The following is a 24,343-nucleotide window of genomic DNA, read 5'->3' as shown; positions in this document are numbered from 1 at the left end:
CAGGGTTAACTTAATCAAAATGACCATCCTCCCCAAGTTTCTTTACCTATTCCAACACATCCCGGTACTTATCTCAAAGAAGTTTTTTGCCAAAGTAGATAAATTAATCTCAAATTTTCTTTGGGGTAATAAACCAGTGCGCATGGGGAAAAACATATTGCAGCTCCCTAAAAGGTCCGGGGGGCTAGCCCTCCCCAATTTTTTACATTACTACTGGGCTGCTAACATTCAAAAACTCCTATACTGGACAGTCGAAACCGCGGCCAATCAGCCAGCCTGGGTCCAAGTAGAATTTTCCTCTTCTAAAACCTCATTACAGTCATGGTTATGCTCCCAACTTCCAATGTCAGCTACTGACATTAGCGTTAATCCTGTAGTCATTCAATCGCTTAAAATATGGATGCAATTCAGAAAGCATTTTGACCTGAAGTATCCCTCTATTCATGCCCCAGTATCCCACAATCATAGTTTCAAACCATCTATTATGGATTCTGCCTTTCAACTCTGGAGTGACAGAGGAATCATGGCTATCAAAGACCTTTATGACAATGGTACTTTCATGTCTTTTGCCGACCTGTCAACCAAATTTCAACTTTCATCTGCTCACCTTTTTCGCTTCTTTCAAATTAGGCATTTTGTACAAAGAACTTACCCTGATTTTCCAAATCTACCCCCAGAGACTTTGGTAGACACGCTTCTCAAAGTAAACCCCAATCAGAGAGGGGCTATTTATTATATCTTTAAAGCCCTTGATTCCGCTTTCTCTAATTTCCCCCACAAAACCAGAGATTTATGGGAGCAGGACTTGGGGCATATTGAAGAAGACCAATGGGACCAGATTCTGGAGTTAGTCCATAACTCTTCCATCTGTGCACGGCACGGACTGATTCAATGTAAACTAATACATAGGACTTACTACACTAACCACAGATTGTCCAAGTTCTACCCCAATGTTGCAGATGCCTGTAATAGGTGCAACCAATCTCCTGCAGACTTCATCCACATGTTCTGGTCATGTCCAAAGCTAGCAGACTTTTGGTTTAAAATATTTGACACTCATCACACGGCCTACCATTGTGTAACAAACCCAAATCCTCTGTCTGCCCTTTTTGGTATATCACATGGCAGAACTCTAACAGCTGAAGCACAACACTCTTTGGCCTTCTGTACCCTGCTTGCTAGACGCTTGATCTTACTTAAATGGAAGCAGGCCCTGCCTCCATCATATGACAGATGGATTAAGGAAGTCCTATATAATCTAAAACTTGAGAGGCTAAGGTTCTCCCTTATAGGCTCCTTGAGGAGATTTGATCAAACTTGGAACCCCTTGCTTTCCATCATAGACTCCCTAGACATCATACCTGAGGAGTGAAATGTTTATGTCCTCTGGATCTACAGTGTAACTAACTACTAATGCAAGTTTTTTTTTATTATTTTATTCATCTATTTATTTATCTATTTTTTACTGTTCCATTTTTTTATTTTTTTATTTTTTATTTTACTTTATTTATTTATTTTGTATCTTTTTTTTTATTATTATAATTTTTTTTTATTGTATTGGGTTTGTCTTCTAGGAGCAAGGGGCATCAGGTGGTGGGATCCCATGTAGGGGATAGGGATGGTGTATTGGGGGGAGGTGGGGGGGAGTGTGGGAAAAAAAGAAAAAATGTGAGCACTGTTTCATATTCATAAGTACTGTTTAACATTGTGTACATTGTGTATGGTTTGTGTTCAATAAAGCATATATAATTTTTTTTTTTAAATACTTGATTCATATGGATTACTTTACAGTTTCTTTATGTACTTTTTGATAGTGATGGGACGGTTGATACACTCTGACGCAGTTTTCAAAGCACTTTTGTATCACACACTGTACCGATGCTCGTATCGAAATGACAATGCCACGTGATTGATGACGTTTGAAGCTTCGAACGTCATGCAGTATCGGAAGGTCGGCACAGCTGGTTTGAAAAAAAAAATGGAGCTTCGGGAGAATCGCGACCTCATCTGATGCATAAAAAGGGAAATGATTATCGAGGAGGCATTATTTAAATTATTTAAAACTACTCTTCCCTATAACATAATTTATATTTTCTTAAAACAGAACACCCAAAATATTTTTTCAATTACAATTAGCCTACTATAATTATGATCACATAGCCTACTTGTATATTTTATATTATTGATCAATATGTGAATCCATTGACCAGGCTACACATGACACAAGTTGTGGTCTCATTGGCACAAATGAATTTAGATGAGATGAGATTAGATAGAACTGTATTGATCCCACACTTGTATTGGTCACATGCTTTTTCTGCTCTACAGTGATTTGTTAGATATGGTGGAGAAAACAAGTGTGACCACCAGATATCACTAATGACTAATCAAAAAGCTTTGAGTAATGAACCTTTTTTGTTTTTTGATGAAAGCCTCAAATGCTTCAGAAAACCATAGTTCCCTATCGTTCGGTCACTACGACGTACGTCGTGGTGAACGACGAATAGGAATCTCGCTAGAGAGGCCAATCTACTTCGAGTGAAACTAAACGGGCCAATGCATATTGGCGTGCAATCATTTGCATCAGCTGTGCAGCCTCGCAGTGCGGGTATTTAACGAGCAGCTGGTGCGATTGCACTTCAGCTTTTTGCTTCGGAGCCGAGCGTTTCGATGCTGTTTAATCTACTGAGTGATCAAACAACGAGCAAGCTCTTCAAGATGATCTCTCGTGTCTGGTGCGGGCGATACAGCGCAGCAGCGGGGTCGACTTTCTTTTTCTCTCTTTTGTTTTTGTGTTACTGAGCAAAACAAAAAAAAGCTGTTTTCACAGCTGGTAACGGTGCGCCAAGAGCGCTGAATAGCCGTTCTTATGGCTGGTAAAGACCGCCGTGAAGGGAGACAGCGCACGACAGGTTGCATTCCTGTCTGTGTCCGCTGCGACCGTTCCCCTGCGTGCTTCAGTACCAAGGAGAGTATTTCCCTGAAAGAGCTTACATGGGTGTGAGTTGCATCTTTCTAAAGATGACATTCCACCCGTGTGTTTCTGGTTGCGGTCGTTTCCTGTCCTCACTGACGGCCACGATCACTGTCTCGCATGCCTGGGAAACATGTGAGACTGTGTTTGTGGGTGGTTCATGTTCTCGCACGGGAACATGACCACGTCGACACGCCGGTCAACTCTTCTTTCTCCGGAAAGTTTGAGTCCCCTCTGTTGTTGGCCAGCCGCTGCTTGTGTGTAAAAGCACAGCTGCAGGTCTGCTCGACACTCTGGGGGACCGTGGAGATCGGCGAGAGCTTCCGCGGGGAAAACCCGACGGATCTCTCGCTCCTCAGCGTGTCGTGTGCCGTCGAGCTGCCGGGCTGCAGCGCGGGTTGTCACGGCAACCCAGCGCTCGCTCGGCGCTCTAGGTGCGCGGTCTCCTTGTCTATTCTCCGTTGTAGCGCCCTCCCTGGTGGCCACCAGGAGAGGTCTACTTCAGTAGAATGGCTTGGGTGATCTGAGAGCTGAGGGCTTCTCCTTCGGGGAACCAACCCCCTAGGGCCCCTCCCTCTCTAGCGCATCACAAGTTGTGCAGCTTCTGGATGGGATTGCTGGTCCTTCAAAATTGGAGGAACCTAGCGTTTCATTCAGGGCTCCAGCTGAGGGCAGATGTCGATTGCTGCATCGGAGAGAGGGCCTGTTTTGTTCTGGAAATGAGGGTATGCTGAGTTCCCACTGTAATAGTGTGTGTGTGCTTATGCTGAATCAGATTCAGAACTGACAGCCATGCTTTCCCGGGTCTTTCTCGGATGTGCATTGAAAACTTAGGAGTATGGAGCTATATTGGTGCCAAAATATGGAACGCCAAAAGTGCCAAATTCTGCATAAGTTTTCACCTCTCTCGCTACCCTCGATGGTGGGGTGGCTGTGCCTCTGGCGAGCCACCTCTGCCCTGCATGCGAGGCCAAGGCACTCTTATTGCACGAGGGTAGTTCTAAGCCGGAGTTGAGCTGCGCTTGTCGACTGACCGTGTTCAAGTCACAGCGCAGGCCCTCGGCCAGACGATGTCCACCTTGGTGGTCCAGAAACGCCCCTGGCTGTCCTTGCAGAGGTGCGAGACGTCGTCAAAGTACGCTTTCTCGATGCTCCCATCTCACAAGGTGGCCTTTTCGGCGACACTGTTGAGAATTGGCCCAGCAGTTCTCCGCAGTTAGCAGCAGACTGAAGCGCTTTCCCCGACGTACCACCAGAGTGCCTCGTGGGCCGCCCCTCAGTCTACTCGTCGCCAAGGGTGTCATCCCCTGCAAAAAAAAAAAAAAAAAACACACTCCAGCACAGCCTGCTCTACTGTGTCCGCTGCAGGAGGATGACACCGCCCGTCTCAGCCACTGTTTAAGTGGTCGGTGAAACAATCACCCCTGAGATGGGTGACCCGGAGATGGGTGGAGCTGCTTTCACCCGGTGAGGGCCGGGGAACGAATCTTTTGAGTGTTCCACCACTGGAGTCACAGTGGTACCTAAATTAAAAAAAAAAAAAAAAAAAAAAGAGCAGTTCTTCCATCCCTGGGTCTGAAAAGGGCCAGGAGAGCAGTGGGAGGAGAGAATCCTCACCACTCTCATCCGCCTCTTCTATCGCCAGCAGGCAACAGTGTGCGGTTCGAGAACGCAACCAAGCCACCTCCTGCACCTCCTGCCTCGTGGAACCGGGTAAGTGTTGCACGACACACTCAGACTCCGCTACGGGCCGCCTCCCAGAGAGAGCCTCCCAAGCCGAGCCCCTGTGTTCCACCTCGCTACCCCACTCCGGGTACGCCTACGGTCCCTTTGGTCCCGCTTGTACGGTCTCTGTGAGCCTGGCTAGTGCTCCCCAGTCCGTCTCGCTGGCTCATTCGGACCATCAGGCTCGGCTATGCGATTCAGTTCGCCCGGCGTCCCCGCAAGTTTCGGGCCATCCACTCCACTACAGTGAGAGCAGCCGATGCCCATGTCTTGTGCGCGGAGATCGCAGTCCTACTGGCGAAGGACGTGATAGAGCCGGTCCCTCCAGCCGATATGAGGTCAGGGCACTACAGTCCCTACTTCATTGTACCCAAGAAAGGTGGTGGGTTACGACCGATCTTGGACCTGCTAGTTTTGAATCGGAGCCTTCAAAAGCTACCGTTCAAAATGCTCACGCAGAAACGCAAACTTGCCCCCGTGCAGAGGATCTCTTTTCTCGGTATGGAGTTGGATTCGGTCACTCAGACAGAGCGCCTCACAGAGCAGCGCGCTCAGTTGGTGTTGAACTGCTTGAACACATTCAAAGGCAGGACGGCGGTCCCACTGAAATTCTTTCAGAGGCTCCTGGGGCATATGGCAGCAGCGGTGACCCCGCTTGGACTGCTCCATATGAGACCGCTTCAGCACTGGCTTTTCGGCCGAGTCCCGAGATGGGCGTGGCATCACGGCACTCACAGGGTGACAATCACACCGGAGTGCCGCCAGTCCTTCAGTCCGTGGTCAGACCCCTCGTTCCTTCGGGCAGGAGTCCCCTTGGAACAGGTGTCCAGGCATGCTGTGGTTTCACAGATGCCTCTCCCACCGGCTGGGGTGCCACGTAAAACGGGCATGCAGTGTCAGGGGTGCGGACGGACCCCCAACTGCATTGGCACATCAACTGCCTTGAGTTGCTTGCAGCACGTCTCACTCTGAGCCGCTTAAAAAAGCCGCTTCAGGGCAGAGACGTGCTGGTCCGTACGGACAACACTGTGACCGTTGCGTACATCAACCGACAAGGTTGTCTACGCTCCCGTCTCATGTCGCAACCCGCCCGCCATCTCCTCCTCTGGAGTCAGAAGCATCTGAGGTCGCTTCTAGCCATGTATGTCCCCGGTGTGCTCAACCGTGTGGCCGACGAGCTATCACGAGCTGTGCTTCGGGAGAATGGCGACTCCACCCCCAGGTGGTTCAGCTGATTTGGAGAGAGTTCGGGGAGGCTCAGGAAGACCTGTTTGCCTCCTCAGACACCTCCCACTGCCAGCTGTTTCACTCCCTGACCGAGGGAACACTCGGCACGGTTGCACTGGCTCACAGCTGGCCCCGGGGCCTTCGCAAAAAGGCGTTTTCCCCAGTGAGCCAACTTGCACAGACTCCGTGCAAAGTCAGGGAGGACGAGGAGCAGGTCCTTCTGGTGGCTCCCTATTGGCCCACCCGGACTTGGTTCCCAGAACTCATGCTCCTCGTAACAGTCCCTCCCTAGCCCATTCCTCTGAGGAAGGATCTTCTGACTCAGAGACGGGGCACCCTATGGCACCCGCGTCTGGACCTCTGGAAACTCCATGTCTGGTCCCTGGTGGGACGCGGAGGTTCTAGGTGACTTACCCTCAGAGGTACTTAACACCATCACTTCTGCGCGAGCGCCGTCTTCGAGACGTGCGTACGCCTTGAAGTGGAACCTGTTCGTCGAGTGGTGTTCCTCTCGCAGAGAGGACCCCCGAAGATGTTCGATAGGGTCAGTGCTTTCCTTCTTGCAGCAAGGGTTGGAGCGAAGGCTGTTTCCCTCCACCCTCAAAGTACACGCTGCCGCTATTTCAGCTTATCATGACCACATAGATGGCAAAACAGTTGGAAAGCACGACCTGGTCGTCAGGTTCCTTAGGGGGGCGAGACGATTAAATCCCCCTCGTCCGCCCTCCATACCCTCTTGGGACCTTTCCCTAGTGCTCCGAGCACTCCAGGGTGCTCCCTTTGAGCCTTTGCAGTCAGCAGACTTAAAGCTTCTCTCCTTGAAGACTTTGCTGCTGATTGCACTGACCTCGATCAAGAGGGTAGGGGACCTGCAAGCATTTTCGGTCAACGAATTGTGCCTAGAGTTCGGGCCGGGTGACAACCATGTTGTACTGAGACCCCGGCCTGGCTATGTGCCCAAGGTTCCTACCACTCCCTTTAGAGATCAGGTAGTGAACCTGCAAGCGCTGCCCCTGGAGGAGGCAGACCCAGCCCTGGCTTTGCTCTGTCCCGTTCGCGCTCTGCGTATGTATATGGACAGAACTCAAGGCGTCAGGACCTCAGACCAGCTCTTTGTCTGTTACGGAGGCCAGCAGAAAGGGAAGGCTGTCTCCAAGCAGAGGATGGCCCACTGGATAGTGGATGCCATCGCCTTGGCTTACCAAGCTCAAGGCGTGCCCTGCCCGCTCAGGTTGCATGCACACTCCACGAGAGGCGTTGCATCCTCCTGGGCGCTGGCACGTGGCGCCTCGCTAACAGATATCTGTAGAGCTGCGGGCTGGGCGACACCTAACACGTTCGCTAGATACTATAGCCTACGTGTAGAGCCCGTGTCCTCCCATGTTCTCACCCTAAAGGGGTAGAAGCACTGTGAGTACCGGCTCTGTCGGCTTGCTGCACCCTACTGTGCACCCTTATTGCTCCAGAGTCAAAGCCTGTCGAGTCCTCCAAACACCCTCGGCCCGGACGTGGCGGAGCGTCCGGTGCCAGGCCTTTATCCGCTGAATCCTTGAGAACCGGGTCTAGGCTGGGTCCCATATGTGTGACCCTACGGGGATCCCATATGTGTATATCTTCCACGGCTGCTCCTAAACGGAAGCCCGTGTCTTCCCTTGGGCTAAGTCACCCACTATTCATATGCAGTACAACCCTTGGGTTAGTCCATATGTTTATTCCCACATAACTCTTCTTAAGATTGTGGCTCCCGCAGCGTTCCCCTCCCTCAGTTCGGGCAGCTTTCCCAGTGTTATCCAATAATCTCACTGTATGGGTTATCACGGAACAACAGTGAAGGATACTCTCGGTGTAAGCCCTCTCCTATCGTCCTTCCAGGCAAGAAGGTGTAGAGGCTTGCTCAGGGCGCTGGATGGGGTGCAGCAGCTGTGGCACTTTGGTAGGGATTCCTATTCGTCGTTCACCACGACGTACGTCGTAGTGACCGAACGATAGGGAACGTCTCGGTTACATATGGTAACCCTCGTTCCCTGAGGGAGGGAACGGAGACGTACGTCCCGTCGCCACATCTGCTGCGACCCGCCGGGGCAGCCAGCTCACCGGCTCGGCTCCTCAGCAAAAAACTGAAGTGCAATCGCACCAGCTGCTCGTTAAATACCCGCACTGCGAGGCTGCACAGCTGATGCAAATGATTGCACGCCAATATGCATTGGCCCGTTTAGTTTCACTCGAAGTAGATTGGCCTCTCTAGCGAGATTCCTATTCGTCGTTCACCACGACGTACGTCTCCGTTCCCTCCCTCAGGGAACGAGGGTTACCATATGTAACCGAGACGTTTCCCCATCACTAATTTTTGAAGCTTGAAAATGTTGTTTGAGTGGACTTTCAATGGATGTGTTAGCCAGGTGCAAACAGACAGATGGTGATCAGGAATAAAGTTCAAATGCAGTTTAATAACAGTCCAACAGATAATACATACACAAACGCTGATGCAAACCAGACAGACACTGAGTGGAGGTGAGGAACTTAAAAACACATGGTAATCACCTAAATGACGACCAGCTGTGATGATGATTAGTGTCCATGGGAACTGATGAGTGACGGGAAACTCAAACGTGACTAATGGAAACAAACTAAAAGTCCATGAAAAAACAAAACTACAAACGCATCTGAATAAGTGTAACAGGATGGAACAAAATGATTAGAAAGATTAGAAAATATATTAGAAATAATTTTTGTTTGTGGTCTAAGAGGAATTGAAAGTCTTATGGGTTTGGAGCGACAGGTTGATTAAATGATGGCAGAAATTTCATTGTTTCATTAAAAGAAATTACTGATTATGTTGGTCAGGTAAAGGTAGTTAGAGTTAGTTGAATCTGACTTGAAGCAATGGCAGTAACGTATGTATTTAATTATGTAAAGACGATACAATTAATAAAGTAATCAAGGTAAATACCCTAGTGCATCTGTTAAAGTGTAACACTTTGATTTCCAGGTCAATAAATGCAGACCAGAGATTATGTAAAACAATTAAATCTCAAGGTTTGTTTATTATTAATCTTTTAATTATTTAATTATTATTATTATTATAAAAAAAAAATATATATATATATTTAAGTCCCTCACAATACCACTATCACTTAGTGTGAGTGTTTGAGAGGGCGAAAACCTGCTGTGGGTATTGAGCTCACCTCACCGTGTGATGGTGTGATACGGAGGGAATAATACAAGGTCATGACCGCAGTGGAGCTCACCCGAAATCTAATCCTTCTACAGCCTGATTGCTGATCCATTAACTAAACCACTAGACCATGCCATAAGAACCATATAGTCCATCTCTGAGAATCTATAGGGAAAACAGCTTGGTATTTATGTCTCAAGATGCATTGGCCTGACTACTATGGTTATGTGTGACACCTTAAGATAAGAGTTCACCCAACAACAAAAATTGTGTGTACTTAGCCTTTCCAAACTTGTATGACTTTATTGTTAAGGATGAACTTTTGATTAAAAGCAATGAAAAGGTTTTTATTTTTATTTTTATAATTTTTTTGAAAAACCATATAACAAACGTTACTGCTTATAAGTAACTAGCAATTCCTTAGCTCTTTCTAGAACTGTTTAGAACTTTCTAGAACCTTTTTTCAAGAACAATCCAAATCTTTGTATACTGTATATATTGGAGAGCGGGACAGAGAGGGAGCTTTATGAGCAAATAACTCAACTTGATACTATTTGATATTTGTTTCAGTAGCAATATATCATGTCGCACAAGACAAGTGATACTACCTTACAGAAAAACAAAGCTATCTGGACCAATAATATAGTGAGATTTCAGCAATCACAAAGAGAAAGTGTCTTTAGAAGAATCGTCACTCCATGAATGCCACTCCAAATGCAAATTATTGGATGCTGCCAGTTTCTTGGAGCAGAAATCAAAGGGAGAAAGGAGCTAATAGTGGAAATTGTCAAGTCACAAAATTATGGAAGAATAAATTGAACTGGAAAATTGTATTTATTATTCCATAATTTTATATAAACTCAACTTCACATTTATGTCACAGAAATTGACAGATATGAAATTCTAGTTTTAAATGTTTAGTGGTTTAATTAGAAAATTCTGTTCATTAAAGGGACAATGTGTAGCTTTTTAGGTATTTTATTATCTAAAATCTATATTTTTATTCATAAATATGCCCTCAATGGTGTACAAATACCTATGCCAATGTTCAGACTAATCCTCGTAAACGAAGAATTTATTATCTTTATATACATGGGACGGGTAAGTCCACGGAGGCTTCCATGTAGTTCTACCAAAAAGACTCAGGAGAGAATTATTGAATGCAATAGATTTATTTTTGAAAGATTACAGACGGAATAAAATTGATGCTCGACAAGCTCCGTCTCGGTTCTTTGGCGTGGGCTCTGTCCTCCGTCTGGGTCGGTGAGTTAGCCGGTAGGTCCTGCCTGATGGTCTGGACAGGGGCGGAGCCTAAACCCCCTGACGGTTGGACAGGAGCCTATACCTGGTGGTGGTGGGGAGGATGGGGGAAAACTTTTCTACGACACCTACAGCAACGAAAAGGGGGAGGTAAGGTCAGTCTTTATATCTGATGTTGAACTGTGATTGGTGGTGCGAAATTACATATTAGTGACGTGGCAATAGAGTCTTTCTGGTAGAACTTACGCTGACGCTTCCATTTCTACCAAAAAGACTCAGGAGAGAATTATTGAATGCAATAGATTTATTTTTGAAAGATTACAGACGGAATAAAATTGATGCTCGACAAGCTCCGTCTCGGTTCTTTGGCGTGGGCTCTGTCCTCCGTCTGGGTCGGTGAGTTAGCCGGTAGGTCCTGCCTGATGGTCTGGACAGGGGCGGAGCCTAAACCCCCAAAATAAGGAATATATGATGGAATCCTTACGTACCTAAGATGACTCTGGAAAGTATACAGGGTAATTAGACAACGTGAGAAAAGTTGATAAACGTCATCTAGATAAGGCTTAATACGAAACTAACGTTTGATTATAACGATGATGTAGCCTTGAAATTAATAGGGAGAGTGAAAGATGCAGTTAATAGTGCACTGTGCTTCGGTATGTTACAACTCCTAAACAGAGCAACTTTTGGCAAAAGAAAGTGAAGATCTAATCCGAGCCTCGATAGGCTTGGATAGAGGAGCTGCGCATTAAAAAAAAAAATGAAGAAAAATAAATAAATAAAATAAAGGCAGAAATGAATCTTTGATAGGCCTGTGCGTTAACGTCGGCGGCCACGGTTGGCCTCAGAACTTTTAGCTTAATCGTGAATCTCGATAGATTGCGATGCCTCGATAGGCCGAGGACAAGCATGTGCGATGCCTCGATTGGCCGAAAACGAGTATGTGCGATGCCTCGATAGGCCGAGAACAAGCATGTGCGATGCCTCGATAGGCCGAGAACAAGCCTGAGCAATGCCTCGATAGGCCGAGAACAAGCATGAGTATTAATATCTTAGTTTGGCTATGAAAATAAAACCATAGATGGGAAAGTTAAAAGTAGGTCCGTGATGACCTTCTGTTTAAAAGTTACTAATCTGCTGTCAATGTGACGTTCCCGGGCGCTTCGATAAGCAGAGATGGGAGAATGAAATATTGATATTTCTTAAAGCTAGAATTGCTTTGTGACTGGTGCCCGTGATCAGCGTGAAGTATAGCTTAATAGAACTACGTGTACGCTCGCTAATATTAATGCCTCAATAGGCCGAATAATCGTGTATGAACGAGATACGGAATCTCGATAGCATTACTGTAAAGGCTACGATAAGCCGTGGACCAATGTGAATGTGATGAAACAGGTTCGTGATAACCTTACGTTTACTGCTGCCGGGCCGAATTTGCAATTCGATTAATTCGTTCGATAGGGTCTCAATAGGCAGTTTTGTTCATCGAAAACAATATCAGTGCTTAGATAACTTAAATGAATTGATATTGAAATAGAAGCCACGGAGGCTAGAGAATATTGCGTTGCTATGAGAGACTCAATGAACGCAAGCAGTCGCGGATTCGAATAAACTTTGAGTCTCCGTCAAGGAGTAGCTGTTTGTAGAAGCTATTAATAAAAGGTTAAGTTCATTATATTGAACTCGGTCTAAACGTTCGAATGTAGTAACCGCCACCAGTAGCTAGCGAATAATATTACATAGTAAAATAGGGAAGACAATTAGACAACTCTTATGTTAAATCTTTAATCCTTATCTAAGGTGCAGTATGTGAGAGACTAATACGACGAGATATGCGCAGATAAAGATAATTGATTAGAAACTTTAACAAGATCGAGAGTGAGAATGTCACTGTATGGGAGCTGAGCTTATCTTCTAAATGTGAACAGAAGCCACGTCTGGACACGAATGATGAGGTGTAGATTTTAAACGAAGCCTCGATAGGCAGGGCTGTTAAGCTGCATACAGTACATCCGGGTTATGAAGAAAGGAAGAAAATAAGATGTTGAGAGAAAAGCAAAGTTAAATAGCATATGCACCAGCCCAGTCTTTCTTTAAAAATAGGTCCGTAATTAACCTTACATTTATAAATAATGAGGGCTGTCGCCAGGCGACTTTACGAGGAGCCACAATAGGCAGAGATAACACAATAGGCAGAGATAACACATTGGAATGATGCTATCAGGGAAGCTACGATATGCGTTTACGCACGAAGGCCGCGATTGGCCATGAAATATTTGGCTTTAGCATACAGTTATGAAAGCTCGTACAATAGTGATGCCTCGATAGGCTGAGTTCATGTATCGGAACCGAGATTAGTTGAGAGCTTCGATAGCATTAATGTAATAGGCTACGTTTAGCCATGAAACAATGACAGTGACCATTAGATAGGTCCGTGATTGACCATATATTTATAAATTATGAGGGCTGTTGCCAGGGCGACTTTCCGAGGAGCCAAGAGAGGCTGATATAAGACATTGAGATGATAACAATCAGGAAAACTACGATTTGCGTTTATGAATTAAGCTTGTTCAATAGTGATGCCTTGATAGGCTGATGCCTCGATAGGCTGATGCCTGATGCCTCGATAGGCTGATGCCTCGATAGGCTGATGCCTCGATAGGCTGATGCCTCGATAGGCTGATGCCTCGATAGGCTGATGCCTCGATAGGCTGATGCCTCGATTGGCTGATGCCTCGATAGGCTGATGCCTCGATAGGCTGATGCCTCGATAGGCTGAGTTCATACATCAGAACCAAGATTAGTCGAAAGCTTTGATAGCATTAATGTAATAGGCTACGTTTAGCCATGAAACAATACCAGTGATCGTAAAATAGGTCCATGATTGACCTTACATTTATAATGATAAAAGCTGAAGCCAGGGCGACTTTTCCGAGGAGCCACGATAGGCAGAGATATGACATTAAGATGATTACAATCAGGAAAGCTACGATATGCATTTATGAACGAAGGCCACGATCGGCCATGAAATATTTGGCTTTAGGGTACAATCATGAAAGCTCATACAAGTGATGCCTCGATAGGCAGAGTTCATGCGTCGAGAACAAAATTAAGTTGAAAGCTTCGATAACATTAATGAAATAAGCCACGATTGGCCATAAAAATAAATAAAAATGGCAGTAATCATAGAATTTCAGAAGCCGCGATAGACTTAGAATTATTGCAGCTATCAGAAACGAAAGTCAAGTCAAGTATATTTGTATAGCGCTTTTCACAATACAGATTGTATCAAAGCAGCTTCACAGTATTAAATTAAAATACAATGTTTGTTTCTAGTGGAATTTATTGATTGATCAAATTTAATTAAATATCCCCAAAATATCCCCAACTGAGCAAGCCAAAGGCTTGCCGAAGCCAAAGAAAGAAAGCAAGCCAAGGAAAGAAAGCAAGCAAAAGAAAGTCACGATAGACATAAGCAAGCAGGGATACGAATAACCTTGGAGCATTGTTATTATGGTATTTTCACAAAGCTATGCTACATTAAACAATTATGGGCTGAGTTGACAATAAAGAACGAGATATAGAAATTGACTGCATGTATAACTAAACAGATTTAGCAGCGAAAAGCAGACTTATGATAGATGCATGGATCGTTAACCACCACCAGGAGCTAGCGAAGAAATTTACCTCGATTATGAGTTGAGAGGGCTTGTTGAGCATTTAGTAGGCTACAATCTTAATATGAAAATAGGAAGAGAAGAGAGTCAAGAGACCATTACGGATGGGAAGTAATAAAAGGGGGGTTAAATGGATTTCACTTTCTGTAATGTTGCTGTTAAAGCAACAACATGGAACTTTTCCTCTGCGGTCGCCCTACAGGTTGGAAGCGGAATTGTCCATTACCGCTGTCGTAAAATGATTTACGGTTACTGTCAACGCATTCTCATCCCCAAATCGTCACTTTCAAACGCTCTTCAATATCCGACGCACAAAGCACCCCTAGCGTCAACACGAGACGCTTCGGTTATGGGTAGGTTTAGGTCTGTGGTAGGGTTATGCGTCTCATATGGACGCCAAAGGGTGCCCCGCGCGTCAGACACCGAAGAAACCCTGAAAGCGTCAGTATATGACGCCTTGGGATGAGAACGGGCTGTTACTGTATATGAAGCATGCAGGTTTTTTTTTTTTTTTTTTTTTTTCATATGGGCAATGATAATATTATTAATCTTCCTCCTTTCATAATTTATACATGTTTAGTAGACTAAACATTTTAACTCAAACATTTGCGATTTGCATGTCGATTGCAATGCTCAAATCTGAACGAGAATGATAGCGATAGCATCCTAACCATCTAAAACTAGCATGTTAGTGTTTACTAGCTACCAGATTGATAATTCGCTCATCTACTAACGTTAGCTGATTCATGAAGATAAATGGAGGACCAGATAGTTTCCGTAACGTAGCCAGGCAGACAACAGATTTGAAAAACTAAAGATAGTATGCAAGCAATTTACTTACTAGTTCAACAGCATGACGGCCAAGTCAGCATCGGTCTGACGATAAGCTCACGCCAGCGAGCAAACGCTCGACCAAAATTGATCCTCGTCCTGCCTTTCAGTTTATCACTCTCCCTTTTCCTCTTCCGACTCTACTCCGGCAAAACCTTGGACTTCTTACGTTTCGCTGCTGCTTCAGCCATGACGAAAACACACGCACGAAAACAAACGCGCTGGTTGGCCTGTCACGGCCGGATTTGAGGAAGTGATTGGCGAAGTGACGTATGCCGTAAAGCAGTCGAATTTTGTAGTCTTTTGAGCTCTGGTTACTACCCGCACCCCGAAGTTACATAGTGCCAGTAAAAGCGATACAGACCCCGTCAGGCTCTGGCAGACGTGTCATTCAACCTATTGTAAGTCGATGTACCATCACAAGGGTCTTGGAAATATATTATGAAGGTTGAAAAACTACATGTTGTTACTTTAAAGCACAAACAACATCTGCAAAGTTACAACGCATAGGCCTAAACTTCAAGCATGGAGGACTTCATTTAAAGAGAATACTTTATAGAGCGCGAGCTGTAATATATAGCATACATATAAAGCCGATTTAAAATCTTAGTTGCTCTTTGTTTTAATTCTATTCAGTAACCCAGTTGTAAGTATTTTGCAACTGCCCATGAGTGCGTGGGATCGACGACTCTGAAAATAGATTACCACTGCGCTGTGGGATATCAGTTACGTGAATCTTTGTATACACTTGAAAACTACCACGTCACCAGTGAGTCGCCATTTGAACTTAACCGCTGATGAAGGGAACAGTAGAGTAGCAAGTTAATATACTTACCTGAATGAAGTTTAATCATAGTAAAAAGGGATATGTAAGCAGTGGCCGCTGGAAGCGCCTACCAACGTAAAAGCCTTGAAAGTGGAACTTGAACTTGAAAGAAACGCTGTGTGGAGATCGACTCTTATGAGATTTAAAGCTGCCACACGCTTGTTACTTACACAAGTGTGTCGCACTCGCGCATCGCGAAAGTTGCTGAGATCAAATCAACGATGTGACTTGTGTTGTTATGTTTGGAATCGAAACGCGAGTAAGTGAACGCCGGCGTCTGCTTCTGTGAACTGAATGGAAGCGTAATTGGCAGCTAAAACTTTTCTACGACACCTACAGCAACGAAAAGGGGGAGGTAAGGTCAGTCTTTATATCTGATGTTGAACTGTGATTGGTGGTGCGAAATTACATATTAGTGACGTGGCAATAGAGTCTTTCTGGTAGAACTTACGCTGACGCTTCCATTTCCGCCATCTTGAAAAACTATAATAGCAGAGAGGGACAAAAAGTACTAGGCCAACGCGTTTCCACAACGCGTTTCGTTTAGAGCCAGCGTCACGTGACTGAAGCCAGCAGAAGCGGAGGAGCAGAGAAGTGAGAGGCGCTTGTCACTGCCGCGGCAAGTTTAAAAGGCTGCACTGCACGGTTATTTATACACCGTTCATTCATACATACATATGAGTCACAGGATAAGGAGTCCTCGTCGTCGAAAAAGTCCAAAATAGATCGTAAAAGGAAACGTGACCGGAGATTACAAAAACAAGGGTTACTGTCAGGATAGCTAATGCAGGAGAAAGCTTTCAAAAGAGACCCTGAAGTTGCCTGCTTTCTTCTCGACAGGTAAGTCAATGTTACAGTCTTAATTACAAGCTTTTTTTTCATTGCTTGGTTGTGTACTTTATTATATAGACAGTCGAACATTTATAGTTAAAAGTTAAACAGGCTCTTTGATGAATAGCAGCTATTGAGTAAAGTAACGTTAGAGAAGGCTCTGATGATGATGATATCTAACAATGCACATACTTCAAAAAATATAACGAGTAAAGAAGGCATTACTACTAATTACCATAGTTAATGTTTTTGACAGTCAGTAGTTCATACTGTAACATTCTTTTTTTCGTTGTTTCAAGTTTCAGTTTGTTTTAAATAACAAACATGTTCACCCGAAGAAAAACTCGAAGTGCTATTATAAGACATCCTGTCATAGCTTTTAGGTACATAACGGCTACCGTAGATGCAACGCGCATTTGAAAAAGTGAGGCGCTGGAGAGCATTATTCGTTTGAATGCAAAATACAATTTCACCACTAGATGGGAGAAATTCCTACACAATGTCCCTTTAATGTTGTCAAATAGCCCTTAATTCCAATCATAACAGATATAGACACATTTAAATCAGTAACCACAGTGCTAATAACTGTGTAAAAAAAACACATGTAATAAGTTTTTAATGTGTTCCTCTGGGACTAGTGCTTAAGAACACAGCCCTGCAGTATGAAATTACTTTTTGATTACTTTCTTCAAAATCAAGTGTAGCGTCTTTAGATTACAGCATCCCTATACGCTGATTTCACGCAGCCGTTATTTTGAAATACGATGGCGTATTGTTGTGTTTAATGATGTTGTGTCAATTCTAAAAATGTACATACATTTCTTTCATACTTTAGACTATATACAGTGAAATTCATTTATAAATAAAATAATTTTTTTATATATAATTCAGAATGTAAAAACAGAAGCAGGAATTAACTATATACATATCCTATATTGAATATTAACATCCAATAGTGTAAATCCCGGCAGCAGCTTCAGGTTGGTAATCCAAGGCATTATTGTTTATCTTTACTTCCGGGGTTCTTCCCACCGGAGCCTCACTTTCGATTTCAAAATGGCGGCTGGGTGAAATCAGCGTATATAAGGTCCATTCAGTATTATCAGCAGCTTTATCGTGTTGCTCAGGAGCCAATATCCCTCCTCCATCCCCAGCTCCTCCTCTCGTCCACTTGGCCTTCTGATATTACTCTTCAAATCAGACTGTCATTTATCTTTATTTATGTTGTTATTACATTAAATTATTGCCATTAAGAACTTTAATGATATCTGCAATACATTTATGTTGGTTCTGTTCTGTTTACCCTAAAGGGGGTTATCGCTGCACTCCCTGCTCTAGGCTGCACGGATGGGCAGGGAGTTCTTGCCCAGAACAAAACCACACTGACAATTCAAACTGTATGCTACTTGTCAGACATCTTGGTCAATATAGTGTTCCTGACAGAATTGAATCCAAATAAAACCAACAGTCATAAACATTTTATGAGACATGAGGCTGTTTTTTAGCTTATTTTAATGATAAATTGTCCACATAACATCTCAGAGGAGATGAATCTGATGAAGTAAGCATCTGAAAAATTGCATAAGATTCTCAAGCAATAGAGAAGTGGATTCAAAATCTAATATTCTGGCTATGTTAAGATGCCAAGAGATGGTTTTCCCACAAACAAAGCAATCAAATGTGATTTGTCTTGCTCTGTTGCATTCACTGGCACCTTTCTGATGGCAAAAAAACAAACATTCTCTGCTCAAAAGAAACTTATTGGAAAATATAACAATGGTGATTCTTCTTTAGACTTTTTCATTTTTTACCTAATTCTGCCGTGGCGTATCCCGATCCTCAAGCAGAAGAATTTTTTAAAATAATTTCAGTGCACTTAGTTTGACTTGTGATGCAGAATTACACTGTGTTCTTTCATTTGGCCAGAGAAGAACTGAACCTGGTGTCTCCCAAGGTTTTTTTTTTTTTCTTCACTATGGAGTTTTGTTTCCTTGACTTTAGCTTGCTGAGTTGGGCTTTAAAAGACATTTAATATTCAGTAATACTGTAAATGTTACTGCACTGACACTATTGGATGAGAACAAAACTTGATGTGAAAATAGCTGGATGGCAATTTTAAATTAAGGTAAAGTGTAGTCCTGAGGTTCTAACATGGTAAAAAAAAAAAAAAGAAGAAGAACAAATATGATTTATACATCCCCGAGGATGTGAAGCAAAGTACGTCCCTCCAACATATTAATGCTTTACTTACTGTAGTGTATCTGGTGTTTAGCAATAATATCTATCATAAGCTATTTCCTATATAACCTCCCTGCACAATTGCAGTGACTGCATAATGACACTACTATTATTGCTGCAGTCTCACTGAGTTTAGTGTTCCTGACTGAACGACAGATGACAATATCTGTATCAATATCAACATCAATGTTATTATCTTCATAGCCATCTGAGTCCTGAGAACACACTGCCGGGATTAGAAAAGATAATCATTTCCAAGACATTCTGCATTTTGAAAATTAACAAAGAAATGTATTTTTCACTATTACAACCCCACTTTCTGACCACCAAGAAATATATAATTTTGCATTCCAAAGCTGACAGAGGTGCTGATAGTGATTAAACCCAAAGATGCTGTGGTGTGTAGGCTCATGCTGTCCTTTCTCTGGTCTCTGCTCTTGGACTCTGCTCTCTGCTAGCCTTTTTCTTTACCTGCTGAGCTCTGTCTTTCAATGGCATGTCTCTTTATCTCTTCTGAGACTCTTTATTCCATGGATCTTTCTCTCACTTCATCACATTTCCCTTCTCTCTTCTCCTAGTTTTCAGACAATATAACTAATGTATGTTAGCATGCTAATCAAATGATGTCAGATAAACATGGTGAAAGCAATAACATGCAATCTTCAAACTAAAAAAACATCAAACACTTCATGCCTAATTTAAGTTCATTTGTGATAAAGGTGGACACAACAATTCTTGAAAAATGTTTAATCGGTCATTTTTCAGTCTGAGATGCTGCATTTACATACAGTTTACTGCCTTCAGAAAGAACCAATGTCATCACCTTCAGATGCATTTGCAGCTATAAACTACACCTCTGTCTCTGTGTGTGTGTGTGTGTGTGTGTGTGTGTGTGTGTGTGTGTGTGTGTGTGTGTGTGTGTGTGTGTGTGTGTGTGTGTGTGTGTGTGTGTGTGTCCTTGTGGAGACCTTTTTTGGTCCACATAAATAATACTAAGTGATTATTTAATTTAATTTTTTATGTAAAAACGCAGAAAGTTTTCTGTGATGGGTTTATGGGGTCGGGTTAGTGTAAAGGGATAGAATACAGTTTGTACAGAAAAAAAAGTCATGTCTATTGAATGTCCCCATAAAACATTGGAAACCCAACTTGGAAAATGTAATGTGTATAGGAGTTGGCATACTCTTTAATAAATAAGCTGTTACACAGTTTTGATTTAAAATATTCAAATATATACACTAATTAGGAGTCAGCGTGTTCTAGCGAACATGCAGAAATTAATTTGGTTGTCACGTGATGAAAACCAAAGGGGGAAATGAATTTTTTTTGAAAGGCAAGTTTTAATAAGCTTAACTGGGGTAACTGCCTGATAAGGTTTGGCTTGAAAATAGCGAAGTTGTGCACATTCACGCGTACTATTCCAAGTACAAAGAAAGTATTTTTTTATTATTTTTTATTTATGCTTACACCATTTGCATTTTAAAGTCATTAAGATATTTGTAGAAAATGGTAGACTATACATGTTTTTGAATAGTAAAAAATGTAGTGTGAAAATTTACGAAACATGAATACAAAGATAACATTTCTAAGAACTTAGATCTCAGCAACACGAAGATGTATAAGTTTTGTTATCCCTTCATACAACTAAACGTTCAAACGGAGACAAAGCTGGACACTTTAGGTATTTATGATTAACAGTTTTTTTTTTGTTTTTTTTTTTATCATTTTAATGATTTATGCCAAATGAAATCAAATCCAGATAAATCAAACTTTCATGCATGCAAAGCCATAACAGAATGTTATGAGACAATACGTGTAGATCAGATTCCACTCACCTAACAACGAGTTGACAAAGCCGTACCACACACATCCACTGTCGCCGATGAGCCATCGCCCTTGAGTGCTCGCCGCGAAGCTGAACGGCGTGCCCAACACGCACACCAGGAGATCACTCAAGCAAATATTCACCAGCAGAAAGTTTATGGGAGACCGCAGCACCTTGTAGCGGCAGAAGAGCACGAGAACCAGGAGGTTGTTGAGGAATCCGAAAGTACCGATGAAGCCCAAGCTCATCGCCACGAGCAGGTGGCCGGTGGGACTGAGAGTGCTATAGGGGGAGGACGCCTCCAAATGTCCCTCCACTGCACTGAGGCACAGCGCGTTGTTCGCCCTCCTGCAGCTGATCACACTCAAGTTGGACACAATCATCGCAATCCGTTCTGGGTGTACATTGAACAAAAAGTCACTGCCTTGTTTTCTGGGGAAAAGCGCAACATTTATAGTGCTATTGCGTTTTGACAACAGAATACAATCCATAGAGAGAGGATAATTATTTGCAGTAGAGTTTAAGTGTTAGAAGAGATGCACGACGCTTTTTTTGCAATTGCTGAACTTTGTTGCTCGGTTCATCGGTTCAGAAGTGGGAATAAAGTTTGGCGTCCCTTTGCTCCACCGTGTGGTGATGATTACACTCCTCATATGCGGTTGGAACTGTACTGTGTTGATGTTAGTACCTCCTTCTCAGCTGACGTCTGAGTCTGCTCTACTGAGGTTTAATGGACGCCACATCCAGGTCACAAGGACAAAAACATCTGCAGCTCAGCTGTTCTGTATCTGCTGTCACACGACATATTGGCGAAACTTGTATCTCGTGAGGAATGCTCAGAGTAACATTGGGGGGAGTTTGAAATCCCTCTTTCTTTATTTGAGTTACCAAACCCATTGTTCACACGTTTGAGCGCTGTCCGTGGTGCTAAATGTTTATTCTATGCAATGTGAGAATTATTGGCGCCGCGATCATAGTGTAGATTTGTATTGAAGAAGAAAACGAAAGTGATGTAGGCTATTTGTAGTGTGTAAATTTAATAAACTGATAATGATCATGATAATCGATCGTATAACGGACATTGAACTGTTGCCATAGTCAGTCAAACGCAAATTGTTGTTCGCCAGCGTATTTTTAGAGGAAAACCACATTTTGCAGTTACTGAAATGTTGGTGAAAGCCCTGTTGAAACATATATTACTCCAAAATAATTCATTTTGACTTATTTTGGTCGATCAGACCTTAAACCACACATAATTCCTAATATGATGCCCTGATTCAGAGGGTTTGGGCCTTAAAACCACTGAATCCGTGCGTAGAAACATTGGATCTTTTCCAGTCCCTTATTGTCCAGGACAATATTAAATAATTATGTAAATGTATGAAATAATAAAGAAGCTATCAGCCAAAACAATTCAATTGAGCTGGTCTACTTGAATAGCTCATGAAAATAGCTTGTTGGTGTTGAATATTCATTATACGTGAATTATTATTATTATTATTATTATTATTATTATTTATGTTTTGCTTGTGATTCTGTTTGTTCCTCAATTTGGATCTCAGAGAAATGTATAAATGGCTGTAAATCCACCCTGACTAAAACAGATGCATGTCCGCAACACAGACTCATAAGGGGGAAAAAACAACCAACCCTCTGTATTGATCTTGGGAGAAGAGACAGTTTAAATACATCCTAGTAGACTGCTGAGGGCTTTGTTTGTTTTCAGACGGATGCAGGAGAAAGCAAAGAAAGCTTATAAAAAAGCTTGAGGACACTGTCATTTCTGATTTTAAATGTTGAGTGTTTTACAAAGGAACATTCGTATTAACATTACATTAACATTCGTAAGTAAATGTGGGCTGTAAATGTGATTTGTTATTTGTGGTGGTGAAAGTATCATAGAGGAACAGGGAGAATGAGGTATTTATTGAGTGAAACATAATATGTTTATATATATATATATATATATATATATATAGATATATATATATATAGATATATATAGATATAGATATAGATATATAGATAGATATATAGATATATATAGATACTTTAGATACTTAGGACAACACTTACTGGGCTAGTTAAAGTTTTTCAAAGAATGGGATTCTGAATGTAAATCACACTGATCACTGCATAAACCTTTCAGTAAGGTCTAGAAGTGCCTCGTTCTTCTTTGGCAGTGAATATGGTTTGTCTTTTTTTGTGAGATCCAATTAGTTCTTCTGCACTGTCTGCTACCCAAGGCTAAGAGCAAAACACCAACACCTTCTGTTATAGTCCCTTAGAGAATAATCATGTCTCACCACATAAAATAAGTTAGTGCTATAAAGAGATTTCCAGTCAATACGCAGGGCAATTGAAAATGTTGTAGTACTATTAAAGATTTTTTGCAGCCTTGCACATCATGAGGTAAAGTGGTTTATTGCACAGCTTGTTAAAACATTTTCATACTGTAATTTTCTTCTGGTTCAATTGGATAAGAGAAGCACATGACAGAAAACAACAGCACAATGTTCTATACTATAGCTTAATTGGACCAATGTTCTGTTTTACTCAGGGTGAAGTTCAGTTTCTACTCTAAAAGTGTGGATGTGGTCACTGAATGAATAATGCCGTGGCCAAAAATGAACGAGGAAGTTTTTACGGATTATGTCTCAGGCAATTGCAGGAGCTGCATCTGAGAGCATTAATCTAGTGTATAACTTGCAGAGCATGCAAAATGCAAATTGCTAAGTATCATTACATACAAGTAAAGTGTGGCAAATATATACTTTTTCAGACCAGAAAAAAAATAAATGATCAAATTTGTACAAAGTGATAAATCAAAGCCGGATAGTGTGATAGTGGAGGAATTAAAGTCCCCGAAGGGGGGACCCATTGGAGTGACGCCACCAACTTTGAAATAACAATATTGTAATTAATATTATAAATAAAATGTGTTTGTTATTATAAGGCTGACACCCTGCATGAGTCAATGAATTAATCCATCTATTGAACACACAGAATAAATGCACTGATCTTAAATATATCTAGAATTTCAAAGGCTTTTGCATACAGCGCTGCTCAACATTTTGAGTGGATCTGAGATCAAATCCGTGTGCTTTTTCGCTCATCAGAAGCAGCATGAGGGTCCTCACTGATCATCCTTAGAGGGAAAATTGCTTTCTAGTCTCTACTTAAGGCAATTTGTTTACCTTGAAGTAAGCAATATATCTCTCCACTTACAAGAATCATGATGTCTGGAGAATGAGACGGATATAGAGTGAATCACATTGAGTGGGCTGCATGGAAAGTGGACAGTCATACAAAGAGCTTGCTGGGGAGCAATGTGTCAAGCTGTCTCGGTCACCTGTTAGTCACCGTCTTCACTACATGTCCCATCATCCTCTCCGGCTCACACCTGCACTCACTTCACCATTACCCGCACCTGTCAGCAATCATCATTACTCACCATGATCAGCTGTTGTCACCTTGTCTTTAGTGATGGCAAAATCGAGGCCTCGTGAACCAATGAAACAGTTGAACCAAATGTGCCATATTGTTTCGAGGCTTCGAATCAATCCGACACCCGTCTCAACGGTGACACCTAGTGGTCACTTGCAGGTGTTGATCTGAAACAACCTTGACGAGCCATTAAAAAAATGTGTTGTTTTTTTATTATTATAATGTTCTAATATGTGAAGCTTGTAACCTATAGGCTCCTCACTGTGCATAATGTTATTTTGGTCATGAAAAATGAATATTAATAAAA

The 24,343-nt window shown here is 42.6% G+C and overlaps 1 protein-coding gene across 1 annotated transcript in view; it reads right to left on the bottom strand.

The window, feature by feature from the left end:
* The window catches only part of tmtopsa (teleost multiple tissue opsin a), a 125,498-nt gene extending 104,299 nt beyond the window's left edge, over window positions 1-21,199 (bottom strand). Inside the window, exon 1 of the mRNA XM_082174055.1 lies at window positions 20,600-21,199. Within this exon, the coding sequence (XP_082030181.1) occupies window positions 20,600-21,080 (481 nt within the window). The 5' untranslated portion in view covers window positions 21,081-21,199. The remainder of the gene's footprint in view (window positions 1-20,599) is intronic.
* Window positions 21,200-24,343: the final 3,144 nt, after the last annotated feature.

Source organism: Leuciscus leuciscus (assembly GCF_965113295.1).
Source record: "Leuciscus leuciscus genome assembly, chromosome: 6".
Classification (NCBI taxonomy): domain Eukaryota; kingdom Metazoa; phylum Chordata; class Actinopteri; order Cypriniformes; family Leuciscidae; genus Leuciscus; species Leuciscus leuciscus.
The sequence above is the reverse complement of the archived record's forward strand: the minus strand, read 5'-3'. Positions and strand labels throughout refer to the sequence as shown.